The sequence below is a fragment of the Rousettus aegyptiacus genome, unplaced genomic scaffold (genome assembly GCF_014176215.1).
Source record: "Rousettus aegyptiacus isolate mRouAeg1 unplaced genomic scaffold, mRouAeg1.p scaffold_m13_p_3, whole genome shotgun sequence".
NCBI classification, from domain to species: domain Eukaryota; kingdom Metazoa; phylum Chordata; class Mammalia; order Chiroptera; family Pteropodidae; genus Rousettus; species Rousettus aegyptiacus.
Window position 1 is genome coordinate 45,594,424 of NW_023416306.1, and position 27,877 is coordinate 45,622,300.

A 27,877-nucleotide genomic window follows, 5' to 3' on the forward strand; every position below is an offset into this window, starting at 1 on the left:
TTAAAACAATAAAAACAATAATAGTTTCTCAAAGATTGCTCAGTTGCTCTGAATTTAAATCTTTATCCTCTGGGGAGAGCTTCACATAGACAAAGAAGGCAAGCTTGTTATTATTTAGGTAAAGATTTTGGATTATTCTTTAAATCCTATTACTTTCCTCCTATAAAATGATACATTTTTAACTCACAGGTAACTTTTTTTGGGGGGGGGGGGCGGGGTCGGGAGGAGCAGAGAAATGGTTTTTGCTTTTGTTTCCCTAGGAATGACAATCTAAGGACAACCAAGAACACTGTACAACTCAAATGTAACAAAGTATATATAAATATGTATATATTTTTTAAAAAGAAAATAAACAATCTGAAATTTGTGGGTTTGAAATTTCTTATTCAAATAGCAAATCCCTTCTATACCACTTTAATATTTTTAATCTATTACTAAAGAAAACCCTCCTGATAGCTTCCTCTAATAATAATGTCTAAAGCCACAATTTTTATAAACTTATTTGATTTAAAATAGGTGCAGCAATACTAGAGGGCTGTAAAACTGGCTTTATCAAAAAAAAAAAAAGTCTGTTCATAAGAAAAAGACAAAAAGCAAAAGAGGGGGAAAGTATTAGGGACTTAAGAAAATGTATTTGGCTTTCTCATCTGTTAAATGAAAATAATCATAGCAACTACCTCACAGGGTTGTCACGAGGATTAAACGAACTCAACATGCAAAGCACTGAAAATTGTGCTAGGCCCATATTGATTGCTCAATAAATATTAACACTATTATTATTATTGGCAATGGCTCATGCTATTAAACTCTCTTTTTTTCTTGATAGGGAACGCAAACATCTTAAAGGGATTTCAACCTTATGAAAATCCTGGCTGCCAAGCAACAATAGCCCTAGTTCACAGAGGGCGTACATTGAAAAGTCTGCTCAAGATTTCTGAAATCCAGAAGTAAGAAGAGGTAATTACAGAGGAACCAGTGTTTCTGATTTGTGAAGGGAAGGTTATCTAAAAAAGAAAGATAATGCTTGTTCTGCATTTTCCAGAGAGCTGGACTTGTATTAAATGGTAGAAATTACACAGGGAAATATCTGTTCAGTATAAGACTCTCCAACATCTAAAACACTCACCGTATAAAACAGATAGGCTGCCTGGGAGGGTAGAATGTATAATGTTACAGAGTGTGAAAGCAGGAGTTTCATCAGTCGAGGATGAAAAAGGAAAAAAAAAAAAAAAAAACGATTCCTTAGTAGGTCCACACTAGATGACAACCATGACAACCACTAAAACCACAATGATAACAGTGTTAATTAACACTTTCATAAAAATTGCCCAGCGCTGCTGTAAGGATTTACATACAGTGAGCCATTAAATCCTTAACAGCCACCTAGCTCCACAGTCTGTTCTTAACCACTAAATATACTGTCTGCCTCCGTTTTGGAATCCTGAACAAGTTACTTAACCTCTCTGTGCCTCCATTCCCTCATTATCAAATGAGGGGAATAACAGTACTTATCTCAGTGCTAAAGATTAAATGAAATAATACATCTGTTTAGCACCTAGAACAGTCCTTGACGCAGAACAAGTATTTTATATATAATTTTTTAAAAATAAAGGTCATTTTGACTTTTAAGAAATATTTTTGCTTGGATGGCAAGTTATGGAAGGCATAAAAACTATCTTGGCTATAACGAGCAACTGACTCAAAAGAAATTTTTTTAATCAAAGAAGTGGAACTCAAGGCCTGCTGATTTAAGATTGCTTTTCTAATAAAATTAGCAATGAAAAATATGGGGAAACTGCTAATGCAAGAGTTCTGCAGTGAGATCAGATTCTCTGTATACTTGTCATGACTGATTGTAATGTTAAGACCTTAAAAAAATGGCCTAGTCCATAATCCACCGCGCACTTCTTTTACCATCCCCAAGGCCTTGGGCAACCAGTCAACTACACTTACAGCAGAATCCTTCATTGCTTCACACAGTGGACTTTACCTCATACCCACTTAACCAGTTCCCAAACTTAGGTCAATCCAATTCACTTCTTTTGCACCTGCCATCCAACTGTAATCCCATTGTGGTTTAATAAACTTTCTACTCACCCTTAAGTCACTCCTTTACAGTCTCATAGAAGTAATATTAAAACTTTATTTTACCTAAGCTTCCAAATCTACTCTTGCCCTACCCTAAAATAGTCTAGATTCCTCAATAATTGGAAAATAGTAGCAATCAGATACAAATTCTTTTTATTTTTCATATATCATCCTTGCCACCCCTAAACTCCTGTAAATCAATTCAACATTTACTACTTATTTTGCTATTTTACTCTCGTTTAAAACAAAACAAAACAAAACACCATCCAGACCTCATTTCCAAAACAACTTTCTTCTATTCTCTGATGCTACCCAGGAAATGTAGGTAACATCATCTCTGGTTTGTTGTTCTGGCAATTATTCCCATCTCCCATCTCTCTCCTGATCTTCAAACTTTTTCTATTTATCTATGAACGTTCCCATGAGAAAAAAATTCTCAGTCCTGTTTTCTTTATAAGCCTTGACCCCTTCCCAATTTTACCGCTAAATATCTAAGAGTTGTCTCTCACTGTAGGCATGGAACTGGCTAAACCAATAAATGGGGAATCACTAGAAGGCAACCTGATACAGGTTGCTCTTGATTGTAATCAACTTTTTAAGTAAACTTAAAGGTTTGGACATCTAGCAGCCACAGATTTGGTGACCATTAATTCTTTTTTCAATTTACATTGTGTTTTTTAACAAACATAATAAAAGAAATTATGCCACAGAGTTTTGTTACATATGACAACTATAACTAAATGTTGATATGTGCTTTGGTACTTCTAGCACAGTTTATAGATTAGCAAATTAATGCTCTAAAAAATGTTTTTTGAAGGACAAATTCACAGATGAGTTGTCCTTACATTCTACAGAGTACTAACTGAAGTTATGAACAACTAAATAATGTAAATTGGCTGTATAAACTTAGAGACTTATCTGATTTAAAATTTACTGCCTACGTAGAAAAATAAGCTTCTAGAATAAAGGCTTCTCTATACCTTCAAGGAAAACAATCTGGCAAAAGGATCTAAAATAGGACAAAACATGATATATTTAATAAGCAAGCAAGCCAGTGAAGGTCAGAGCATAAAAAAACAAGGGGAGGGAGAGGCAAGGGCCAGATATTATCGGGCCCCCTGGGCCAGAATTGATACATTTTGGTCTACCTTAAGAACAGGAAGCAAATGAAAACTTTTAGAGCTGGGAAGTGGAAGGATTGGATCTTCAATTTAAAAAGGATTACTCTAGTTGCTGCATGGAGAATGAGCAGCCAACGAGAGCAAGTGTGAAGGTGACAAATGGGAATTAGAAGGCTGCTTCAGAAGCCCAAAAAGAAAATGATAGTAGCCTGGTTCAGGGTGGCAGAAGAGATGAAAATAAGATAGATTCTGAAAGATAAAATCAGTAACACTTGGGGAATGATTAGATATGGGGGAAAGGAAGGGAGATGTAAATGATAAGTTGGTTTTCTGAATTTCTATACATATATACATGGAAATGTGGAGTAACACATCTTGTAAATATATACAGAATTCCTGACATAAATTACCTATGGGAAGGGAAGATGAATTTTACATAGTAATAGGCAGACTTTCTTTTTTTCTACTGTAAAGATAACTTAAGGGTTAAGTACTTTTATAATCAGCAGGTATACATTATTTCATAAATTCATATGCAATAAAAATAACATTTGCCTGGCTGATAAGGATAGAAATGACATTTTAAAGAGAAGGAACAATCTATCCAAAGGTATAAACACATGAAAAAAAAATACATGGCATATTTAAAGAATATCAAGTAGTCTAGTGTTTGCAGAGTAAGGACAGATGTGTATTGGGAGAGGATGAGCAGAGAATTAAAGCCATAGTAGAGCATGGCCAGTTCATGAAAGAACTTATTACATGTCAGGCTAAAAAAAGCATTCCCTACACTGTAGGAAATGGGGAAGCATAAGAAGTTTTTAAGCTGAAGAGTGAAAAATCCACTTTATATTTTAGAAAGATCGCTTTAAAGGCAGTGTGAAGACTGGGCCAAAGGGGATGTAAGAAAATAGGCTAGATCACTTAGGCCCGAACTTAGCTAAATCAAGGGCAAGAAACTACAGAAAGGGAGAGACTTGAGGTTCATTTCAGAAGTAGACAGGACTTGGTGATTAAGCTGATGTAACAGGGAAAAGGGAAAATTAAATATGCTTCCCATGGTTTCTAGTTTAGGAAATTAGATAGTGATGGCATCAATTTAAGTAATTCAAGAACAGGTTCAACGAGAAGACAATAAAGTTTGCTTTAGAGATGCTGAAAGTAAAGTCCCTCTAGAATCAGGTCAATGTGCTCAACAGGAAGTTGGATATACAGGTTTGAATGTGAGGAACATGGTCTGGACTAGTGTACATGAACATGTTACCTAAAGAGAATTTTAAGCCTCTGCACACGATCTTACCCTCGATATAATTTCACTGAATTCTTGAGGCAACTGTTAAGTTGACCAGTTCCATTTATTCTCATAATTGTAAAAATTCCACATAATTGTTAAAGTCTCTGTAGGCAATAACTTAAAAAAGCCAGAGTTTTTTTCTTGGTCTCTCTTTCAGTCTTTTTTCCTCCCTTTGTCTATCTCTCTAGACAATATAGGAACTATAATATAAAAAAATCGTTATTAAATACTTTCATAGTCTTAATTGTAAAAGGCAAAGAAAAAAACATCTTACAATTCTACCTTTAACAAAACCTAAGTCAAACAGCGATTTACCTACATGGCTTTCTACTGATTCTCTTACAAAACACTGACCCTTACTTAATTAACTGACATCCCCAAGGCAGTCAACACCAGCTGTAGCTTTAACCATAGAAGTTACTGAAACAATTCCACAGTCCTGTTGTTCAGTCAGAAATCCGATTCACCACTGTACCTTCGTCTAACCAATGATGCCCTAGTTTGGTGGAAGGTGGAGAGGAAGGATCTGTTGGCAAGGAAACAGCTGCTTCCTTCCTGAGCCAAGGAAAACCAGGAAGGTGACAGATGGGCAGAGCAAAAAAGCAGCCAAAAGTTGCTCTGGCTTCTGGTTGGCAAGGATTTGTACTGAGGCACAATCGGATATTTTTAAAGCATATTACTGAGAGTTTTATCTGTCTGGATGCTCTGCTGAAGTTCAACAGGGCTTCCCACACATTTACTACATGTGAAACTTTTAAATTTGCAGTGGTACAAAAACCTGCTTTCAGCCTATGTGCAGTGGCTAATACTGCAAGGCACTGTCCCATTTCACTTTAGGATTATACACAAGAGAATGCACTTTCTGGTAAAAAAAAAAAAATTCATTTTCTATATAGTGGTTACATTTGTACAACTTATTAGCATTACTATTAAATTTCATTTGAAAATTGTTTTCTTAAATATTTTTACTTTTATATGGTTAATTTTAAAAGATTTGTTGCAAACGTTTATATTTTGTTCTTTTATCATTCCCCCTCCCACCCATTTCTGAAGCCCAGAAAATCAAATATCCAAGGATTCCTGGATAAAACAGACAACCACTGGATATGTTATAACTAACATATTTTAAAAATAGCTGTAAATAGGTAAGTTGTTGTTCTTCAAATAGAAATTAGCAAACACTAAAAATAACATTAAAAATTAGTGTGGGTATGAAGTATGGAATTTTAAAACAGTTTACTATGCTGATTAAGTCAACATTTATATTTGCATCAGAACTTAATAATCCCATAAATAAATAGAGCTCTCAATTATTTTTAAAAAATCAAGGGATAACATATGTATTTAGACATATTAGCAGCGTAAAGTTGTATGCTTCAACACACTTAGGGAAAACGTCTGAAAATACTACTACACTGAATTCAAGGGCATCTGCAGGAACCTGACATAAAAGTTCTCTAGAATAACATTTCAGGAAATTCCAAAAAAGGAAAAGGGTCAAATAGGAAATAGCCTCAAATTAATCGACAAAGTTCAGTGCTTGCTCCAACTTGATTTCTCTCTCCTTTGCAAAAACGAAAACAAAAAACCGAGTCTCGGGATGGGTGGGTGAATCACTTAGACGAAAGTTCATCTACTGGAATAAATGGAGAGGCCGCTTGGGCAGGTGACACCGGAGAGTCGGTGGTAGTGCTGACTTTCGCTGGTGAGTTACAAGAAGATCCGGCACTGCTGCTGTTTCCATCAAGGGTATCAGAAGATACGCACACACCAGGATCTGACAGCTGTGCAACGTCAGAAGAAAGCATGTTGGTGATGCCCTGGAAAAATCTCTTTGGCTGATAATCAGTTTCCATTTCACATTTTCTTTTCAATGGTCCAAGAACACTTGGCCTAATGCAATTAATGGGGCTCTGGCTTCTCCGAGTAGTAAATCGGGTCGTTGGGCTGGGAATAGGACTTGGAGGCAATCCATTGCTACTCACAAAACTTTGCAAGGATGGTGAAAAACACTGCTTCCCAATTCCCCGGGTGGGGGACGGTGCTGGCGACACTGGAATGAAATCGATGCGCTTCGGGGAGGCGGATTTCTCCACATCGTTGTCACTCAGGCTAAAACTTTCCTCCCAGGAGTGGCTTATCTGCATTGCGTTCTGCACCTCGCGCTCGTGGACCGTCTCTCGGTTGATCAAGTCCATGCCCTCCTCCTGTTTGATCTGGTGCAAGCGGCTGCTGTGCATGCGGACAGGAGAGGCCGGTAGCAGCAGGCCATGGCGGTTCGGGAACGTTGTGCTGTTCCGCCTGGCGCTCGGCGCCTCGGCCTGGAACACCGGCGAAGTGTCACTGAGGCCGTGGATCAGGGGGGCGCTGTTAGACCTCCTGAGGCCCCCGCCGCCGCCGCTGCCGCTGCCGCCACCCTCCGCCGGGCTCCCGCCCGTACCCGGAGGCAGCTCCAGGTCTAGCTCCATCTTCTCCTGTGCCATGTCGCGGGGCAGGGAGGCGGGGGCGGTGCTCGGTCAGAGACCTAGGGCTCCCATTCCCCGCAAGCCAGGGCCGCCGCCGCCGCTGCCGCCGCCACCAAGAATCTGTCAGCAGGCTCCCCGTCTGCGCATGTGCGCCCGTTCGCGCAGTCGCCCTGCGTTCGCACTCGCGGCGCCTGCTTAGTGCGTAACAGCTGCGCCGCAGCGCTAGTGGGAGGGGCGAGGAGTGGTTGGGCGGCTGGTCAGTAAGTTCCTTCCGCAAATAGCTATTGAGCGCAAACTCGCATTAACGTTAATCAAGTTACCGTACGGAGGAGTATATATTAATAAAATAAGAGCTCTGAAAGAGAGGCCCCTGGTGATGTGGGGTTCTGTGATGGGGAGTAGTGCCTGGCCTAACCAGCGACAGCTTCCTTGAGGAAGGGACAATCTGAGATCCGTAGGAGAAATGGGTGCAGTGTGGAACTGTCCAGGAAGTGGGAAGCTAGGGCTACCAGCCAGGTGGCAGGTGGGAACCAGGATGGGAGGGAGGGCTGGCGTGACATGAGGTGGTGGAGCAGGGCAGATTCTGGACTTTATTCCGAGAACAATGAAAAACTCCGCAGATTTTCAAGCATGGGTATAATAATAATATAGCAACGGAAATGCTCGCTGGCTGCAGCCTGAAGAATAGATTGCTAGGGGATTAGAAACTACAAAAAAGGACTAGAAAAGAGGCAGTCTTCTATGCCAGAGAGGATGGAAATTTACACTAAGGTGCTAGTGTGGGAGAAAAATGGAGAAAATGGTAAATTTAAGAGCTATTTAGGTTAATGGGGGGAAAAACAACTTGTTTTATCTAGTCATATTTCCAGCACAAGCATATGTGCTCAATAATCAGCCTTAGGGATTAAATGAGGGGTAAAATAGGTCTTCGTGCTTTAAAAATAAAAATATAATACTTCACTCACGTAATTATAAATTTTGATATTAAAAATGGGTTTATATTTAATTCTTCATGTCTTCAGATTTTTTCTGTATACCTACTCTGTACCAGGCACTGTGCTAGGAATTAGACCCTAGTAGGAGGACATCTGATTTCTAGGCAGAATGAGAGATAAGTAAATAGGCTATTTTGGATAGTAAAAAAATGAAATAGGGTATGATAGAGCACTAATGGTAGAAAGGAGGAGGCAATGACAGCTGAGATCTAAATGACAAGCAGCAGCAAGTCATGTTGACATTTGGGGGATGAATATTTCTTAGCACAAAGAAGAGCCAAGCGCTAAGGCCCAAGGCGGACATGGGTTTCCTGAGCTGGAAGGGAAAAAAGGGACCATGCATCTGAAGCATAAGGGGGAGAGTGGTAGGACGGGTTAAAGGGGTTTGGACCCCATTATAAATATGATGAAGAAGCCACCAGGAAGTTTTTAAAAGGAGAGTGATATCTGGTTTGGGTTTTAAATATCACATTGGTTCTGGAAAACAGGCTGAAAGAGGGCAAATAGTGGAGACAGAAAAATGGATTAGGAACTTTTGGCAAAAGCACCGACAAGAGATTATTAGACCAGGGATGTAGCAGTGGCAATGGTGAGAAGCAGATGGATTCAGGATATGTGTTGGAAGTAGAACCAACAGGATTTGCAGATAGATTAGATTTGGATGGTAAAAGAAATAGATGATTCAAAGGCAACTCATAGGTTTTTTTTTTCTTTTTTTCTTTCTTTTTTTTTTTTTTTTTTTTTTTTACTTAAACAGGGTAGATGATAGTATCATTTACTGAGAGAGGGAAGGAGTACATTTGGAGAAGTGGAAATTAAAAGAGTTCTGTTTTGGTTGATATGAGTCAGAAGTAGCTATTAGATATCCATGTGGCTATTTGAACTGAAAGAAAGCATAGTGATTTTTGTTCATCTCCCTCTTTTTGCAGCTAAAGTAAGATCCAGAGAGGATCAGTGGCATAATCAGCATCACACAGCTTGTTTAGTTCTGAACCAGTCCAAGAGTGCGGGTCACTTGGTTCCTAGTCTGTGCCTCTCTCCCCTGTATCTCACACATCTTTTCATTTGAATTCTCTTTAAAATACAGGTCCTGATAATAAAATAATGTTGATTATTCATGTCTATAATTGCACAGGAACTGATTTAACTTTTCCAAGTGCCACTTTTCAAAGTGCTTCTCGTGTAGTATTTCATTTAATCTTCACAACAACCCTATGAGGTAGGTATTATTGTTCTCATTTTGCAGGTGAAACTGAGCCTCAGAGATTAATGCCCCCAGGATGTCATAAGTAGCAGGACATGGATCCAGGGTCTGGGCGATGTTGCCAGTGTTGCCTCGTCCAAGCGCCGTTTCCACCTCCAGATTGTTAGCAGCTTTGTGAAGGCAATGGTATTTGAGACGGGGTTTGAAAGACAGGTATGATGCTAGTATAGAGATGACATTTTATATACAAGTGGCAGCATGATAATAAAATAGTGAGTTTAGCTAATACATGAAGTACATGGAGAAGAATAAGAAAAAAGTTGGACATGGATGTTGGAATGAGAGAATCAGAGTTCTGAATGTCAGGCACAAGTGCCTGTATTAAACATGTGAGACAACACGGAACCACTGAAGGTTTTGACAAGAGGAATGACACAGTGAGAGTTATGCTTTAGGACCTTCCAAGCTGATCAAGGATGGCACTAAATGGAAGAATCGAAGATGGAAAGATCCAACAGTGCCTAAGTACCTACTACCTGCCACGCACTTTAAACACTCCATAGACCCTCTTAATCTTCACTGCAATCCTATACATTAGATATTGTTATGCTCATTTTATAGGGGGACAATTGAGTTTTAAAAATTGCAAAAGGCACTATAGCTACACGGAAGAGCAAAGATCTGAACTAAGGTCTTACTTCAAAATCTGTATGCTTCTTGCAGCACTGCCTATGGATTAAAGGAGGAGAATTTGATGGCTAATTCTAAATTGAAAGTAGAGTCCAAACTACTTTGGGAATGGCAGAAAAGGAGAATTTGGGAGACAGGAAAGTTAACAACAGAACCTGACTGCCTGGATGTACAGAGAATGAAGAGAGGGGACGTGGCAAAAATGACTGAAGTTCAAGCTTAGGAATGGTATGACTAAATAAAAACAGGAGAGAGAGAGAGAGAGAGAAGAGGAAGAGCTTCCAAAAGAAAAGTAATAGTAAACAAAAAGCATTATAGCTTATTTTATGATATCCATAGCATATTGCTAATTTGCATGTTACTAAATGATTTCTAACGTGGCTCAAATGTCCTAACATTGTTCATCTGTACTGGATAAACACAATTATTATCTTTACTAATAAAGCACAGAAATAAGTCCATAAAATCAAACATCTCTGTCATTTGGTTCTTTGCTTCTTGCATGAATCCATACATTAGAGATTTTCACTCACTTCCCTTTTTCTACTCTTGTCCCTACAATTAATTTTCCATCCAATGTACAAGGTCATCCTTAAAAAAAAGCTTAGTCACTTCTCTGTTTAAAACTTTTCAGTAGAGTCCCAGGACTCCTTACCTGTCCTTCAGCCTACCAGGCATGCTCCACCTCCACTTAGCTTATTCTTCTTCCACTGGATGTCCACATTGCTTTGTCCCTTCAGGTCTCTTGACAAATGTCATTGACTGACAGACCTTCCCTGACCTTCCTTATAAAAAGCAGTTCCCAACACCAAGCCTACATAACATGCCCTTAACTGTTTTTATTTTTCTTCAGAGTTACCACATGACATGTATGTATATATTTTCTTGCCTCCTATACTCAAGAAGGTCATCTCCATGACAGCAAGGCCTTTGCCTAGTAGCTAGAACAGGGCCTTGTACATAGCAGTCAGTAGCTGTTGAATCACTGTGTGAGTGAATAATTAATGAATGGACTAACATAGTTTTTTTCCGAAAAGGAAAAAACCTCTATTATTTGAAAATCCAGCCTAACAGGCTTTCCTAGACTGATTCTAAGTGCTTCTTACATTGACAATTATTTTCCTAATATCAAGACTATTATTATTATAGTGCCCTCCAGACCATAGAGATGTTACTCGAACTAACCATTATGTATACTAAGAAACTGAAGCCCTAAATTTCCATTCTTTTTCAACCATATGCTGATACACACTTGATAGAATTAAAATGTTCAGTGCTGAGGATTCTAAGCAGCGTTTAATATATTGAGTTACTGCTTCCCCTTAAAGGAATAAAGAATAAATGAGAGTGAATAGCAGCCATAAAATGCAATTTAGCCTGATGAAAAAACAACACCAGAAGCAGGATCCAGGGTATATGCTGAGTTAATTCACCCTCTGGTTTCAAGCTGGACATAAATTAAATACCGCACTTAGCTGATATTCATGCTCACTCCTAAATCATAAAATCAGACATCTATTCATTAAACTTTATTGTGATTAATATTATATTTTTTCCTAGCAAACAGGCAGATTCCTTTAAATTCGTAGGGGCAGTTTTTCAATATTAAACCCCCAAACATATGACAAGGCGGATCTCACCTCCAGATCTATATTGAATGAATGTGAAATACAAACATGTATAGGTACATGTACATCTACAAGGAGTTAGCAAATGTCTCCACATCCCATACTAACTAGCATCACCAACCTAGAATAAAAATATTGCAGAGGAAAATTGTACTTTCAAAGTCTAGAAACTTAGGAGTGTTAACTAGTACAATCTCTTAGAAAAAATGTTTGGTAGTATAGTTCTTACTAAAAGATGTTTTGTTTTAAGTGTTTTATGATTAAGCAACTCCATGCTTGCATATATGTCCAAGAGAAACAAGTGCTCATGTCTACTAAAAACCATGTACAAGATTGTTCCTTGCATTATTACTTGTAACAGCCTCAAACTGTAAACAAACCAAATTTCCAAATGGGTGAATACATTATACAATGGAATTATTTACTCAATGACATAGAAAAGTTACAGTACAATATTGAATGAAGGAAGTCAAATACAAGAATACAAGAAAGTCAAATACAAGAAAGTCAAAATCTATCTATGAAGGTAGAAATTAAAATGGTGGTTACCCTTGGGACTGACTGGGAGGGGCACAAGGAAATGTCCCATATCTTGATCCAGGTGCTGGCTACCCAGGTGTGTGTAAAAATTTACTAAATACTTAAAATTTATACACTTTACTGAATATGAAGTTAAGACCTCAAAATTTTATTGATATAAAGAAAGAATGAGAACTTGAAATGTAAATGGAGGACAGAATAGAATAAAAATGTACTTCAATTGGAAGGAAGATATTTTGTTCAAATATTAACCATGACTCTAACTCTAAACTGGAATGTTAAGCTTCTAAATCTCTCTGACACACAACAGTATCAGTGAAAGGACAGCTAGCTGGCCTTCACAGGAGAAAAAAATGGGACGGACGGACACACACACACACACACACACACACCCTTCCCTCTCCCTCACCCCGCCACCGGAGCTACATTTCATTGGGACCCTAAACACCACTAGACTCCAACAGCCTCACATAGTTGGCTGAGGCCGGTTACAGATCACCAACAGAGCCATTGGCTCTCCTCAGTCTTGTTTCCACAGAACCCTCAAAGTTAGTTATTTCTAAGAAGGTGTGAAGGAGGAAATGAAGCCCATTTTACAGCCTTTGACTTTCTCAACTTCAATCCTCATGTTCAATCAAAAATGGTTCTGCAATATCCTCCTAGCATAATTCATAAGATGGAACAGAGTTAAATTCACACCAAATGAACCCAACCAGAGCTGTTATTACATGTGGGAAGAATCGGAATTGTATTTAAAGACACGATTTTGGTCACAAGTAACTTATTTTGTTATCATGATGGTAGGAAAAAGGTAGATGATTTTAGAAACTTATCAACTATTATTGAGAGCCCACTAAATGCAGATATTCCATAGTATTTACACTCAAAGTTGATTAACCTAATCCTTAAAACTTTAAAGCAAGAATTAGAAAATCAAAGTAGGAGTTTACTGAGAGGCTTCTGACCCCTCTCACTTTTCATTTTTGATAACAGCTAAAAACCATCACACTATTTGCATGGAGCTGTATCCACTGCATGGAGGAAGTAAAAAAGTAGAAAGGGGCCTCAAAGGCTTGACGGGAAGAAGCTCACAGCCTAGGCCTTTGGCAAAGTTCAAGTAAACAAAGGTAAACTGCAGTTACTTTTGAGTTTTTCAAAAGAGAATATTGGGGAAGATATTTAAAATAACAATCCAGCCCCATTCTCTATTGTCTTAAGTTTTTTAAATAGAATAAAAAAATGAGTTGATATCATTTGTCCCTCACCGGTTTTATACACAGTAGGCAGTGTCCATTTTTGGTGCCTTCTCTTTGGCACTGAACTTCTCCTAGGCCATAAACCAAGGTATACTTTTCTGTGGTTATATACTTCTGTCTGTCTCTCTGCTGTCTTTCCCTTGAAGGATAAGTGCATCTGGCAAGAAGTAAAGAAAGACTGATGGCTTTATGGATAATGTAAAAAATTAACTTAAAGAGCAAAAGTTGCAAATCTAGCTGAATTTACATACTTGGGCCTTCCAGTTGGTTTTTTGGGAAACCTCTGTAAAGGCTCAACATTTTAGTGCACAGCAGGACTATACCAAAAAACGAATATAAACCATGGGGTCAGAATATCATACTTCCAGCCCTGTGATCATGGACAAGTCTGTCAACCTCTCTGGGCTTTACTTTTCTCATTTACAAAGTGAGGTTTCAACCTCTTTGTCAGTATCGAATGATACAATGTCCACAGTGGGCCTAGCAAACAGTAAAAGCCCTCTACCAACAGGTTTCTATTAAAATAGTGCTATGATCACAAAATTGATCCTGCACACTTTTCTACTGTTCTCACCAGAGGTCTTCCTTGGTTCTCTTGCTTTTTGCTTGATTCTGTGGAAGTAAATTCTCTCTTTGTTTTCTTCCCGGAGACTGTAGTAATTTTTAGAGGCATACATTTCTGTAGTCTAAAAAGTATGAACTGAAAGGTTCATATACAATCAGGCAGACAGTTTCTGAGAAGGAGAAAGAAGAAAAACCACATTTCTAAGAACTTTACTCTCTGAGTCTGTCTGAGAAGAGATGGACCCCAGGGGGTAGAGAGGCCATGGGTTAGGAAAAATGTGGCTGGATCAGTGAATACCATTCCCTTCAGCCAACCATCTGTTAATCCCCAACAGCAGCAGCTTCCCTCCCTGGTCCTGCCGAACTTTTCAATTGGGACTAATCCCAGGGGCTTATTTTTATTTATTCATTTAAAACCCTGTTTTGAATTACTGCTGTCATGCTAACGTCCTTCCTGGCATATAATAAACTGCACAGGGACACATTTAGCTGTGCCTGACAAAACAAGTCGAGCTCAGCCCCTCTCAGAAAAAATATAAGAGTAAAGGGGAAGAAACTGGGAAAAGATTCAAAAAGTTTCAATAGTTTTCCTCAAAATATGTCTTTTCCTCCATGTAGCTGATACCTGGTAGGTATGTTCTGAGGTCAGATGTTCCAAAGAACTTTAAAGCTGCAGCCCCAATCTGAGAGATTCATAAACCACATGCTTTAGGGAAATGTTTTTGGCTTTAGTGGGTGGCAACTGCACAGCCAGGAATCACCTAACTTCTAAGACGCTTTAAGATAATAAGGTTTATTTATGAGAAAGAGGGCAGTTCGTAATGTGTTGTTCTCCTTTAGCCCACTTTACATTAGGCTGACAAATAAAAGCAACAAAAAGAAAATATTAAGGGCAGAGGTACTCTAATTCTTCCTATTTCATAATGACTAATTTATAAACTGAATCCAACTGTAATTCAGTATCCATCTGCCTTTTCCGCCTTCAGCTTAATTTGTTAGTAGGAAATGAATTGTTCCCACCCATGGAGCTCAGCCATCTGAAAGTTTCCACTTACTAGGAAGTGGTAGGGATTCTTCCTCTCCTTTTAATAACTAAGAACCTAAGATAGTAGGCTTCTTCAGCCCTTGCAGTTAAGACACTTTTCACCAATGTTGTCATTACCATCATCATACAAGTGTAGCTTACAGTTACTAAGGACATACGTGTCAGGTATCCTAAGTACTGTGTGCATGTTAACTCGTGTAAGCCCTACACCAGCTCTAGGATTATTGCTTTCATTTTATAGATAAGGGCGAGGGGGAACAGAGAAGTTAACTAAGTCACCACAGGTGACATAACTAGTTAAATGGTAGAACTGGAGCCTAGAAGTTTGTCTCAATCACCACTCCCTACTGCTTCTCATGAAATATACTCGGATTCCTCAAACCCACCATGTGCGTGGTGCTCCAGGTTATCTTTCAAGAACACTTGTGGAGTTGACATGTACATGAAAATGATTCTGCTTATCAGAAAGAGAGATGAGGGCTACATGTAATTTCATGGACTGAGACATGCATCGAGGTTTACAAAATTAAGCGATTAATAAATGCCCTATTTTTCCAAAAGCAGTCATGAAAACAAATGCAAAATGCAAAAGATTAGAACCACAGACTGTCAGATCAGAATGAGGTTTTAGAAATCACCTACACTGACCTTTATAAGCAAAGAAACTGAGGTTCGATGAGAACTAATGATTTCTTCAAGGTTAAAAGTCACCCAGGACAGAGTCAGGATGCTTTATTAAATTTGTAGGGATTGGTTCCTAATACTTGCTTCCCGGATTCCCCTGTCACTTTAAACTCTCTCTAAGCAACAACATCCACTCTATGGTTTTAACTAAGACCAATGTTCTGAAGTCTCTCAGATTTACATACCAAGATAGGGCTGACCCATCTCTAGACTATCATATAAAACCACCTACATTTGCATTGACTGTTCCACAGGTCTTTCATACTCAACTATGATCAAACTCACTTTTCTCTACCCTAAATCTACTACTTCTCTTGAGAATGAACTGCTTGCTCAACAATCTCTCCAGATCTCTCCTCTTCTTCATGTCTCCCATAAAATCTGTCACTAAATCTCTTCAATTTTATCTGCTTGACAACCGAAAACCCTTCTCTTGTCTTTCTGCCTCTGCTAGTAAACGCATTCTTATCTATCTGCCCCCAATTACTGCAATAACTTCAAATGAGTCTTGCTCATTTTAGGATGGCTCCAATCCTACCCAATTTGCATAAATGCTGCCAGAATGAATTTAAAAAAAAAAATAATCCCCTCAAGCTAACCCCGTCTTTTGCTAAGACACTTTCATTAATGTTTCTCTATAGGCCAACTACCGAGGAAGGCAGACTGAAAAGGAGGGCAGCAGGGAGGAGAGAGGGAGTGGCTAACTCTAATATTTCTCCAAATTTCTCTGAAACTCTACTCCCTTTGAATGACAAGTTCACCACACAGTATTCAAGAACTCAGGCTCTGAAGTCAGAGAACTTGGGTCGAAATCTTGACTGTAACTTATGCATGTGTGATCTCAGGGGGCAAGATACTTATTCTGACTCAGTTTCCTCATCTAAAAAATGAAGATGTTAGTCTATCGAATAATTGTTGTGAACATTGAGGTAACATGCATGACGCTCTAAGAACACAGCCAGACTTATTTCTCAAATCAAACTCTGAAACTATAACTGGTATCTTATTTAAACAACTTCTTGTCTCACTTTCCTTTCCTAGGCACCAACCACCTAGCAAGCTTCTCTTCCAGTATCTATTGAACACCAGAACTATATGTAGTACAGTGTGAAGTCTAACAAATCCTGGTGACAAAACTCTTCTAGAACTCTGAGATTTCAAATTCCTTCATGTCACAAAACACACAGAATCTGTTATGACTAAGGCTCTATAGAAGGTATTATAAAGATAAAAAGACCCCCGGGAAGTTAAGAGTCCAGATAAGAAGCTGTATATTATTAGCTATAATGTAGGCTAGCTTTCGTGTCCCTAGCTTGTAGTGAGCATCAGAATCATCTGTGGAATTTTTAAAAACAAACACAACAGAGCCCCAATATAGAGATTCCTACTCAATAGGCCTGAGGCGAAGTACTGGCATTTTTATTAAAAAAAAAAAAATCTCCAAGTGAATCTGATGCGCTCCAGTTTGGAAACTACTGGGTTGAAAAGCATGCCTACTGCTCCTAACTACTTATTAAACAGTTAAGAAATGAGGAGATTGCTTTCAGCTGAGTGAGGAGAAAAGCAGAATGGCTATGAAGACTCTTTGAAAAAAGCCTCATAGGAAAGTCTGTTTTAACCTGACTAATCTGAAGTTCGAGAAGCCATATTGACGATAGTACCTGTTGATTAAGACCTTTGAGTGAAATTTTTCCATTTTCTATTATCTGGATTTCTTCCTATCACTGTTTTGACCCCAAGAGGTCAGAACCTCAATAAGCGGGAAAGAACTGATGGTCAAGTGCCAGGAAAGAGAGAAGCATGTGCCCCACATCAAGAGCTGAGATGTTTCGCCTGCAGCAGGCCCTTGCCAGGGGAGGGGAGAAGCTGAAATGAAGTTGCAGGTTTTGCCAGTTACATGTCTGACATTTGAGATACCAGCGTAAAACAGTGATTTAAGGGGACACTGGGATAATTTTATTGCAAAAGGTTCCTGAGTTTTCATTCAGTAGCACTAGCAGGTCTTTCCCCCTTGACTGCATTTACCAGGAGAGGCAAAAATAAAAAGAAGCTCTGATTGCATGCCACTTGTGCTGCTTGTTACACGTAGGACATTTGACACCTATCAAATGTAGCAGAAATGATGGAGAAAATAAGGACTGTGGGGGTTTTGTTTTTAGTGTCTGAGAGACACTTGGTGATCCTGGAGAGAGGGAGAGAGGATTCCAGTAGAGACCTGGCCAGGGGGGCGGTGCATAAAAAAATCAGATCGGGAAAAGCTGCACCCTAAGTAGATGGCTAGAAACTGGAGGCAGCCAAATAGACTGCTTTGAAAAACTTGGCTGACCCGAATGGAGAAAACATTTTTCAAGTACTAACTGGATGCCAGATGCTTTCACACAGGATGAGAGGAAAGCAAGTCATATAATGTCATGAAAAGGTTCTAAGGGCAGGATTTTCTTAAACACTTTTCTTTCCTGAAGAGTGATTAGTGGTAAGAGAAATACTAACAATTCAGGCAGAAAGCCCGGGAGTGGGACAAGGAAATGGAACTGAGAGCATAAATAAGAGGTTACAAATATTTATTTGTTTGTAGTCTATAAAATAACCTTTACCTTTAGATTAGCCAAATCTGGGTAAATCACATTTTTCTTTTCTTCACAGATAATAGCTAGTTTCAGAGTGCTGCATATTTAATCAGCTCCATCACTGTCAACACAAAAACTTCAACCTTTCTTCAGCAAAAATGAAGGGAGAATGCATCTAATGCTATTACTTCTAGAATACCTAGATCTAGCAGCCAGACATAGAATATAAGCTAGGAAGAAAAAAACAAAGCAAAACAAACAAACAAACAAACAAAAAACAGCATAAGTGACAACAAAAGTCTGTCCTATTTTTCCTAATTTGCTTTTGGAAGCTGTAAACCTTAAAGGCTCCATTAATCTAAATGTGTGAAAGAACAGAAAGATACCTCTGGCTAAAGAGAATTCGCCACATACTGCAGAATTCAGAAGAAAGAATGCACTGTGGAAGATGTAGACAATGGCCTACCCATTCTCCCCCAAAATTGGCCCTCAATCTTTTGTTTTAATTTTAAAAACAGGGGAGGGAGGGAGCAATTGGGATCATTTTATGAATTATATAGCTGTCTAACCAATGTACTATGTACTTAAAACTAATTTAAATAAATTAAAAATAACATTTTTCAATTTTAAAAGATGCAGGAAATTGGATGTATTATTGGGTATGAACAAGTTGTACATTTAATAAAGCAAATATTTCTTAATTTGTTCAAATGTGTCCATCACTTTTCCCAACAGGGTGACCAGTCAATTCCTATAGACACTGGTTCACAACGAAGAGCCTAGCAAGTTTGCCCAGTATCACTCTGATTTATCATCCTTATCAGGGGTTCCAACTGAAATGCTTCCAAGAGCCAAAGATAGATAGAGTGATAGCACTAACATAAAGCATTTGCACTTAGCAGACTGCAGAGCCCTCAACATCTATAGGGGGCAAACAGCCAATGCTCAGTTCCAGCCAACTGTTGCCTAAAAGAGATGTTATTCATTGTAGGAGCTTCTAATTTTTTCAAGAGAGGTTGAAAATCCATGTGGACTGTTGCAATTTGTAGAAATAAAAAAATGAAAAAAAAATAAAAGCTAATACATTATTAGGTCAGCCTGATCAAAAGTGTATAAAGGCTGCCTTTGGCAAAAACTCATGCCTTTTGAAAACCCATTCTTTTTTCTCCTTACTTAGCCCTTTTCCCCCAGAACTGTCACCTCTCTTCTCCTTCCCTAACATCCTTTGCGATTTTTACTTATATTCAACCCTTTTCTCTGGCCACATGCTCTCTAAGAGGGCAGCAGCCATGTCCTATAGGTAAAAGAATGCCCTGCAGTGCTTTGCATAGGGCCTGGTGTGTGTCATATGCATATGAATGGCAGTGCGTGTTACATTTGAAACCGCTCTAGTGGAAGGCATATACATCCAGTTATTTTTCTTTCCACTTTTATCCCCACCAGCAGCACTTATAACAAGCCACATATCTTACTGACTTCTCTCGTTGTTTCTAGTAATTTTTCAATTGATTCTCTACTTCCTAGGTATGTACTTCAAATATCTACAAATGATAAGTTTGCAACTTCCGGTCTAATTGTTTATATCTATAATTTCTTTTTCTTATCGCCTGGATGACTGAGTCAGGTTTATAATTTCAGTCAAAGTAAGCATTCTTATCACACATTTGATTTAAATGGGAATGTTTCTTGTGTTTCACAAAATATGAGGCTGGTTTGGTGAGACTGCATGTTTAGAATAAAGCAACAGAAGTAACAAATTCGACTTACTCTAATTATACCAAGTTTTAATTTTTTCCTTTTTAATTAGGAATGTGTGTCAAATAATTTTGTTATCATATACTGATTTTATTTATTCTTCTAAAAGTTAAGTTTGAAATAATTTACATGAAATAAAATTCACCCTTTTAAAGAATATTCAAAGCTCAGTGAGTTTTGACGAATGTATAGTCAGACAACCATTGCCTCAATCAATATGTCACTGAATACTGAATTTCTGCAAAGCATTTTTGGCACCTGTTAAGATGACCACATATTTTTGTGTTTTTGATCTAATATGGAGCCTAGAGTCTCCAGAATTGCACCAAGCACACATTCCTGTGCTGTATCCCACCTGATTATGGTATTTATTTAATGTACTGCTAAATTATATTTGATGGTTTTATTGAAGGGTTTTGCATCAATATTTATAAGAGTGGTCTGCAGTGTATGTGAGCGTATACATGCACATATGTACACACACACTATCTTCAGGAAGTTTTAGCACGAAGATCATTTTGCATCTTAAGAAAACCTGGAAGTTTGCCTTTTGCTTTATGCTTAGGAGAAAAATGAAATAGTAGTGTGAACAGTCATCCAGGTTTACATGGGGGCAATTCTGGTTTATACCCATTATCCCGATTAAAGACTCTTTCAAATTACATGGTCATTCTTCTTAATAATAGCAATATCTTTGAATGCTAGAAGAATTGCTGAGACCATCTGGGGCTTACACTTCAATTTAGAGAGCACCTTTTGATAACTTTTTCACTTCTTCTATGGTTATTGACATAGGCTCTCTCCTGGGAGCCACTTTGATAAAGTAAATTTTCTTACAAATAACACCCGCTTCATCTGTCTCCACAGAATTTCACATATTACCTCACAATATTTTTTGGTTATTTCTGTTTGGACTCTACTTTTATTTTTAAAACTTTCTCTGGTAATAAAAAAAAATATTATGTTCATTGTACGAAATTGAAAAAATAAAGACAATTAGAAGGAAAAAGTTGAAAATTGTTCATAATCACATTACTCAGAAATAATCACTAATGACTTTTATCTACATCCCTACCTTCCTACTTACACACACAAAATGTTTATTACCCTGCCTTTTCTGTTAACATTTTGTTAGATGTATATCAGCCAAGTCTTAGTGTATACTTTTTTTTAACACACATGAGACTTTATAATACTTATACATAATTTACCAGATTATGCTGTCTTTTCCTGTACAGCATTATTCTATATCACTATAAAGTATTCAATGGGTAAAAGAACCACAATTTGATTATTTTACTGAGGAAAATTTGAGATGTTTCCAATTTTTCCTATTATAAACACTGCTACAATAAATATCAGTCTTTCTGTTTTTTTGCCCTATTGTTCAATTATTTCCTCCAGCTAAATTCCCAGAGGTGGAACTACTAGACCAGAGGGTAATGTACTTCAAGGCTTCTGATGAACGTATCACCCTTGAGAAAGTCTACATCAATCGACATGCTCTACAGAGTCTGTTTGTTCTCTACATCCCCTTCGACCTCGGAATTTTCATGCTTCTTAGACTTGGGTAACAACAAGTAGCATTTTGTTTTGCATTTTTTTAATTATTAATAAATTATTCATGTTTTTATGTGCTTTTTGGCAACTCAAGATAAGTTAGTAAAATCACTTTATACAATCTGTTATCTAGCTATAAACAAAATAGCTACATAAATTATATTTATTTCTTAAAACCGTAGTCCTATTTTGCTGGAGAATTAAAAACTAAAAAGAAAAACATGCCTTGCATTTTTAAAAATAGCTCTGGTACTTTTGCTGGAATTTTGCTTTCTGTTTATTCCAAGTAAGGAACACAACCATCTTCTCCATATTTTATTAACATAAATATGTACATCGTTGTTTTTCTAGAGCACCAAATTCAGCATAACACAGGTAGACACCTGACTTTTCAGTATGCTAAGAATTTAATAAATATTTCATTATAATACTGTCTCATCTCTTCACTGCTCCATGGAATAGACCGCTAAAAAAAGACTAGAGACAAGTTATGTTTCAACACAATGTCAATATCTGTAATCTTTGAAGCATTAAAAATTAGGAGTACAATCTTTCTCAGAGCTTTCATTTTAATATTTTTTTTTTCAGAGCTTTCATTTTTAAATAACCACCCATTATGAACCATTGTGACTGATTTCCTTCGGAGCAAAACATGGTGAACATTCACTTTTTTAAAAAACAGTTAAGAACAAATGACTGGCAAGTGAATTCTAGATAATGAGCAGAGACTGCAGGATTCCATCACAGCATTTTTGTTTGTTTAAAAACAATATTCAGAATACATATTCCAAAAGGCAGCAAATATTTATTTTACATGGGCCTCCTCCATTTTTTAAAAAAATTCTAGTTTTATTTTAAAATGCTCATGTCAGATGTGTAAAAAGCTTCAGTGTTTTTAATAACTTTCATTAAAGAGATAAAAGTAGTTACTATTTGAAACAGAAAATAAGTTTTTTGTGATACACTGATGTTTATGATTAAGAGGTCACATAATAAAAGTGAGGGCAAGATAAGATGTATTTCACCAAGTATACCTAGAATAAATTCTGTCTTTTTAGTATTAGTTTTTGTTTTGATAAAGTATTGCCTAATCTGCCTGATGGAGTATATAAAGTAACATTACAACATTGAATGATAGTATGGAAAACCAGTAAAATAAATGTTTACATTCCTAAAATATTCAGTAGAAAGATACTAAAATTCTAAAATCCTACAATAGTACTTTGATAAAAGAATGTTTATTTCTATACAAATATATCAACTTCAAGAGACATATCTTATCCTCTCAACTCATTCAAATATAATGAATTCCAAAATTTAGTGTAAGAGATGATTAAACAGGTTAGAAAAATAAGATGACACTGAAAACTGGAAAGGTCATTCTATGTATTGATAGTACTGTGAATTCACCCACAACGGATGAGCTTAACTGACTCGGTGTTCCTAGAAACAACTGACCATTTAGCTCCTGAATACTATTTAAAAAATGACCACTATGGAGCATTTTTTTTTAATTGAAACTAAGATAAATCCAAAAATGTCATCAAAGACCAGCCAACCTTAAAGAGAATCAAGATAAACTGGAAAATCATGATGTCTTGAAAATATGCTGAAACAGGTGATTAAAATTAAAAATTAAAAATAAATAGTAAATAAAAAAGGCTGGGGGAGGGGCTTTGTCCAAAAAAAAATTTTTAAAGGGATATCTGTAAAAGGAGAGAGAAGAGAAAATCAAAGTGTCCCTAGCATTTCCAGAAGAGATGGTGCCCTGAACCAAGGCTTTGAGAATTCTCAACCTGTCTGCAGACATGTAGTAAGTGGGCAAGGCTGATTCGCTGGGTTGGCATTGTCTATTAAACCAGCCCTTCAAAGCATTCATTTGCATTTTTTTTTGACTCCTCATCCTCACACACTAGACTGACTATTTGATGTTAACGTATGAGCTCAAGAAAGCTTACCAGTTCATGGGAGAAAAATATACCACCTCATTGCCATAATTATCACGGCATGCTGAGTGGTTTCCTTTTTGAGCATAAATTGATAAATTGGCGTTTTTCTTTATCAGTCTGATGATTTTGAGTAGTATGAATCAATTCACCGGGGTCTAATCAGCCTTGCAAAATGACAACACAGAATTTATAAATCTACAAAGCTGCAAATCCTAATTTAAAAAAAAAAACCCTTCAACAATTTCCCCATGCAAAAAGCATTATGCCAAAACTCCTTAGCATGGCCTATGCAGGCCTTGCAGACTTTTCAACTTCCTGTTATATTCTGAGCATCATCAACAGCTGATGTTTGTTAGCTTTTTATGTCAGGCTCTGTCCTAAAGCATTTTACTTACCACATCTTATTTAAAACTCACAAAAACCCATGAGGTAGTGTTGTTTTGTTTCACCAAACAGGGAATTAAGGCATAGAAAGGTTAAAGGCTATGCCTTATCACATTCCTACGTGAATCTCACACTTTAGTCATACTGAAATATTTGCAGGTCTTACAAATGCCCTATGATTTTGCACACCTCTGTTCCTTTGCAGACTATTGGCTTTGCCCAGAATTGTTCAACTTTGTCTTATCTGACCATCTCCTATTGATTCCTCAAGACTCAGTTTAGGCAGGACCTCCTTTGAGAAACCTTTCGAGATATCCTAATTTTTCTAAGAAAAATTAGATGTTCCCTATTCTGTACTTCTACTGTAATACGTACACACTCACACACAGCTTAAGAACGCAGAGTCTATTTGTAAATCTGTTTCCCGCTGGGCTACAGGCTCTCTCTTGTGGTCAATGCCAGTATCACTGTATAAGGCTTATAGTCTTTCACTGCACAACTCCAGGGGGCGCCATTCACATAGACTACACAGTGATATAAATGGCAACTCCTGGAGCTATACAGTAGGGCAGCGCTAAGGACAGTATCCCATTGCTTTCCAAAGAATTTGGCATAGATTATGTGCTTATAAATATTTCTAATGAATGGCTGAGACAGATCACAAAATAAATGTGAGATGGAGCTTAACCAGTGAGGTCCCTCAACCAGTTTATAACCCTCTAAACCAACCCTTCATAAGGTAAAAGACTAAATAACAGTCAACTTACAGATAAGTGCTAGAGTTGCTACTCAGTATTAGCACATTCAGAAAATCTCTGCCTCATCTTCTCTATGTCAACTTCTTGTACATTTTCTCTAAATACCAATAGTGCATTTAGATGTCCCTCTAAGCCTTTGACGATGGCATAATTAATCTGCAAAAGGATGTGGCATTTTTACCACGGATGAAAATAATATAGTGAGAGGTAGATATACAAATCTACCCAAAAGAGTGCACTGAAATATAAATTAATACCATTCAGTTGTTTTATTTAATGAGAATGTTCACAAGGATATTATAACTCTATTCAGAAAAACAACATCCCATAAGTTTGGACCACGTAGTCAGCAGAGAGAGAAAATTCACACTGAACTCTGGCAAACATTTACAATATCTTTGATCAGAGGTTAAAAAACAAAGCTTAAGTAATACATCCTCATTTTCTTAGACACAGTTTCTTTTGGACAGTTTCTATCCTTCCAATGGCTGGGAACATGGTCCTAGGTAAAGGAACCTACATATAACTAGCTTTGAGACACAGCCAGAGATTGAGGCAGGTGCCACTGAAGAGAAATTCTTTAGTCATTCGAGGTCACTACTTTGCCCTAATTCCTTTAGTTGACTCCTGCTATTAAACAATGGCTGCTTCTAACTGAGAGGGGAAAGGAAGCAGAGACAGAAGTGACTAGCTCAGAAATTACTGGTAAAAACTATGAAACTACAGAAACACTGCAATGCGGTAGGCAGAACACAAGTCCCCCAAAGATGCCCATGTCCTAATACTCAGAACCTGTGACTATGTTGTAATTATGGCAAAGGGGAATTAGGTTGCAGGTAAAATTAAGGATGCTAATCAGCTAACCTTAGAATAACATCTTGGATTACATATAATCACAAAAACCCTTAAATGAAAGAGGGAGGCAGAAACATTGATGTCTGAGTGATGTGATGTGAGAAAGACCCAACTGGCTATTACTGGCTTTTAACGTGGAAGGAGGCCATGAACCAAGGAATGCTGCTGGCCTCTAGAACTATGATAACATTTGTTGTTTCAATTCTGTGGGAATTTGTTACAGCAGCAATTAGAAACAAATACAGGCGATTTCACCTGAGGGAAGAGATCAATTCTTTAATTTCTACAGCACGTGAATATTTATTCTCCCAAAGAACATTCCCCTCTCTACCCTCACCCAAGCTATGTATCACAAAACGTAATACCTCACAGCTATCTATTTTAGAGAAATGGTCTGAAATACATTCAAACTGGTGTTGCATTTTGTGGCTTTGTGTATTCAAGAGACATAACATTTTATGAGCACCAAAAGGACCTCAGAGAAGAAGATCTGGTCCATTCTCCATTATAAAATTGATTTATAAATGACGACATCCAGGCCATAAGGCCTTGGGTAGTACTATGCTCCAGGTTGCACAGGTAACCTCAGAGCCAGTACAAGTTCTCTCTCAAGCCAATTCTCTTCCAATTCCCTATGCTACTAGTAACTAGGATTGAATGCTATGCATAAAACTAAAACGGTACTTGGAGTGTACATGACTGAGATGAGTTTTTAATTTTACTTAATTTTAATTTAAAAAATTGTAAACTGATGCTTGTTTCTGTTACTGGGAAACTTTTAAGTATGTTTGGAACAACCTGGGAATGTGAATCTACATTTCCAATGGCAAATCTTACAAAATCTAACTACCGATTAAATATTTCTGATGAAAATCCAGTGTCTGAATGTGCTGTAAATATAAAATACACACTGGATTTGGAAGGTTTCATCTGAAGAAAATCCAAAATGTATCATCTTTTTCTTATGATTAAATGTTCAAATGAGAGTATTTTTGATATATTATGTTAAAAGACATCGTGAAGATTAATGTTACCTATTTTTTACTTCTTAAATGTGACTACTACAAAAAAGTTAGTTACTTAAGTGACTCTCATATTTCTATCAGACACTGTTGTTCTAAAGGAATAAACTGAGACACATGTATATTTTAATCTGAAATTCTAGAAAATGAATATGCGAGATCTCTGTTTGATGCAAAGAATAAACGACAGAGGGAACGTGAGGCAGAGCATATGTGCCCATGACTAGAATCCTCGAATGTGTAACAAGGTCGAAAATAAAAAAATTATTTTCTAATTTTATTTTTAACCAATAGGAATACAAGGATGACCGGGACAAAAAAGATGTTAAAAATGACTCTTCTCAAAACTTCTTTGTATGTTGTCCAGGTCTTACTTTATAGATGACCCTGTAAAACAAAACTGTAAACTAAGAATGAGTACGCAGACTGCATAGCAGCCACTATACATTTTTAGAAATCTATTTTTTTTTTTACACAAATATGTCAGGCTGACAAAATGGGAAGACAAGCAATTCACAAATTCTTTGCATTAACCTTCCAATTCAAGCTCTCCCTTTTTTCGTTTTGGTAATAATTATCTATAAGTTTTTAGAACTAATATTAAACCATGGAGGGAGACAGGCTGATCAGTCAAACGGAAGTCTTACGGAATATTTATGTAAAATGGCATGGGCGGAAGGGCCTAAAAAAATTCCTGGAATTTGGCCTTAGGAGTAAGACAGTTTATCCAGCCTCCTTCTTCATGCTATTCTTTACGCACAACAGGAGTGAGTCTACAATGCTCACAGCTCCCTGTGTCAGATGACTGATCAAAGACTCCGAAGCATAGTCTACACTGTGGTTCAGAGAGTGAGGCCGGCTTTCAGAAGCTACCCCGTCAATCAGAAAAAAAAAAGAGTGTTTTGTTCAGATGACCCTAAGCCTCCTAGAGGTCATGTGAGATAATCTCAGCTTTGTTTTCCAGGCTCTCTGAGGACACCTGGGTCAGTGACTGTTTGAGGATCGTGGTGGACCAAGCTGAGGTCATCCTGAGATTCATCCTCAGGAATTTGGCTGGCTCTACGACTACACAGGTTACCTCATTCTCCAGATTCCTGCGGCCCAACAGTCCAGTTTTCTTAAAGACTCTACCTCTAGGAAAAACATGTGATTACAATGTTTAATTATAAGGACAATATACAATTTTGTATATGCAGTGTGATAGATATTACACAGTCACAGGAAAAACAAACATAAACACCAAAAGTAAGGTATCTATATTGGTAGGACTATAGTCCTTATACTTTTTAATATTTCCACATGCTGTACGTGTGGGGGGGAAATTTTATTACTTATACAGGCCAATTTTCCTTTTTTTTTGTATGAGGGGAGTGTTAAAAATTAAAAAAGAGGCCATGTTACCAAGGTACTTGAATATATTTTGAATTAGCATACTCCTTTGATATTAGCACCT

The 27,877-nt window shown here is 37.5% G+C and overlaps 2 protein-coding genes across 3 annotated transcripts in view; both read right to left on the reverse strand.

Moving 5' to 3' along the window:
• PIP5K1B (phosphatidylinositol-4-phosphate 5-kinase type 1 beta) overlaps nt 1-27,877 on the reverse strand; it is a 271,639-nt gene that overhangs the window by 198,880 nt on the left and 44,882 nt on the right. The window lies entirely within an intron of this gene.
• Nucleotides 2,225-7,100, reverse strand: FAM122A (family with sequence similarity 122A). Its single transcript, XM_016135548.2, has one exon. The coding sequence runs from the start codon at nt 6,984-6,986 to the stop codon at nt 6,117-6,119; it is 870 nt and encodes a 289-aa protein (XP_015991034.1). The 5' UTR covers nt 6,987-7,100; the 3' UTR covers nt 2,225-6,116.